Source organism: Octopus bimaculoides, chromosome 5 (genome assembly GCF_001194135.2).
Source record: "Octopus bimaculoides isolate UCB-OBI-ISO-001 chromosome 5, ASM119413v2, whole genome shotgun sequence".
Taxonomy (NCBI): domain Eukaryota; kingdom Metazoa; phylum Mollusca; class Cephalopoda; order Octopoda; family Octopodidae; genus Octopus; species Octopus bimaculoides.
The window spans coordinates 80338106-80339032 of NC_068985.1; the positions used below are offsets into that span (position 1 = coordinate 80338106).

Below are 927 nucleotides of genomic sequence, written 5' to 3' on the forward strand. Positions count from 1 at the left end.
ATATATATATATATATATACATATATATATATGTTGTCCTTCACCAACAACACATCTTGATAAACACAGTGGCTACTATTAACTTCAGGCCACGACAGAGAGGATGCTTTTGAAGCCGAGAATTTGAAACCATCATCAAAATGTCTACAGTTTGATATCACCAACAGCATTGTCGCCGTGCTTATCTCCCAAATGGTTCATGCCAGATCTTGCAGCTCTTCTCTTCAGTCGAGGTAATCGTATATAACAGATGTGCGTTTAGTTATTTTCTAGTGATGTACACAAATTTCAGCTTATTGGTTTATGATTGTGCACTCACATTATAAGGTTTTGTATATATATAAACATTTGAATCCTCTTTATACTGTGAGTACGTATACACATACGCAGGCGCATTCATTACTACTCTCAAATGAGCAAAACAGGTTGCATAACTGTCAGTTTCATGTAAATCTCCATAGATTTACAGTCATCAGATGAGCCTACTCGGATTGGGAACAGCTTCTACAAAACGCTGGTGGAAGGAGTGATAGCTGGATCCTCTGAACATATATCCAAATAGAGAGAGTGGAACGGATAAAACGCAGGCTACATATGATTCTTAGCTAGCTGATCCAATGATGTAATAGTTACTCAACGAGGAGTGCTCAACACCGCATCGGTGAATAAATATTCTTTATTTGTGGATTAACAAGGCTACCAATAGTTTCAGGTAAAGAAGACTCTTTTCTTAACATTCATCAAGTCTGTCACATGTGAACGAGTACCAACGTTCCCATGCGGCAAGCTTGATGCATGTTAAAAGATTGCCCTTTACATGAAACTATTGGTGGCTTTGTTAAGCCATAAATAAAAACAGCACACACACACACATATATGTATATATATGTGTGTATATATATATATATATATATATATATATGTGTA

At 36.2% G+C, this 927-nt stretch overlaps 1 protein-coding gene across 1 annotated transcript in view; it reads left to right on the forward strand.

Moving 5' to 3' along the window:
• The first annotated feature begins 85 nt into the window (after nucleotides 1–85).
• LOC106876515 (major egg antigen) overlaps nucleotides 86–927 on the forward strand; it is a 7088-nt gene continuing 6246 nt past the window's right edge. Inside the window, exon 1 of the mRNA XM_052967817.1 lies at nucleotides 86–233. Coding sequence (XP_052823777.1) covers nucleotides 200–233 — 34 coding nt within the window. The 5' untranslated portion in view covers nucleotides 86–199. The remainder of the gene's footprint in view (nucleotides 234–927) is intronic.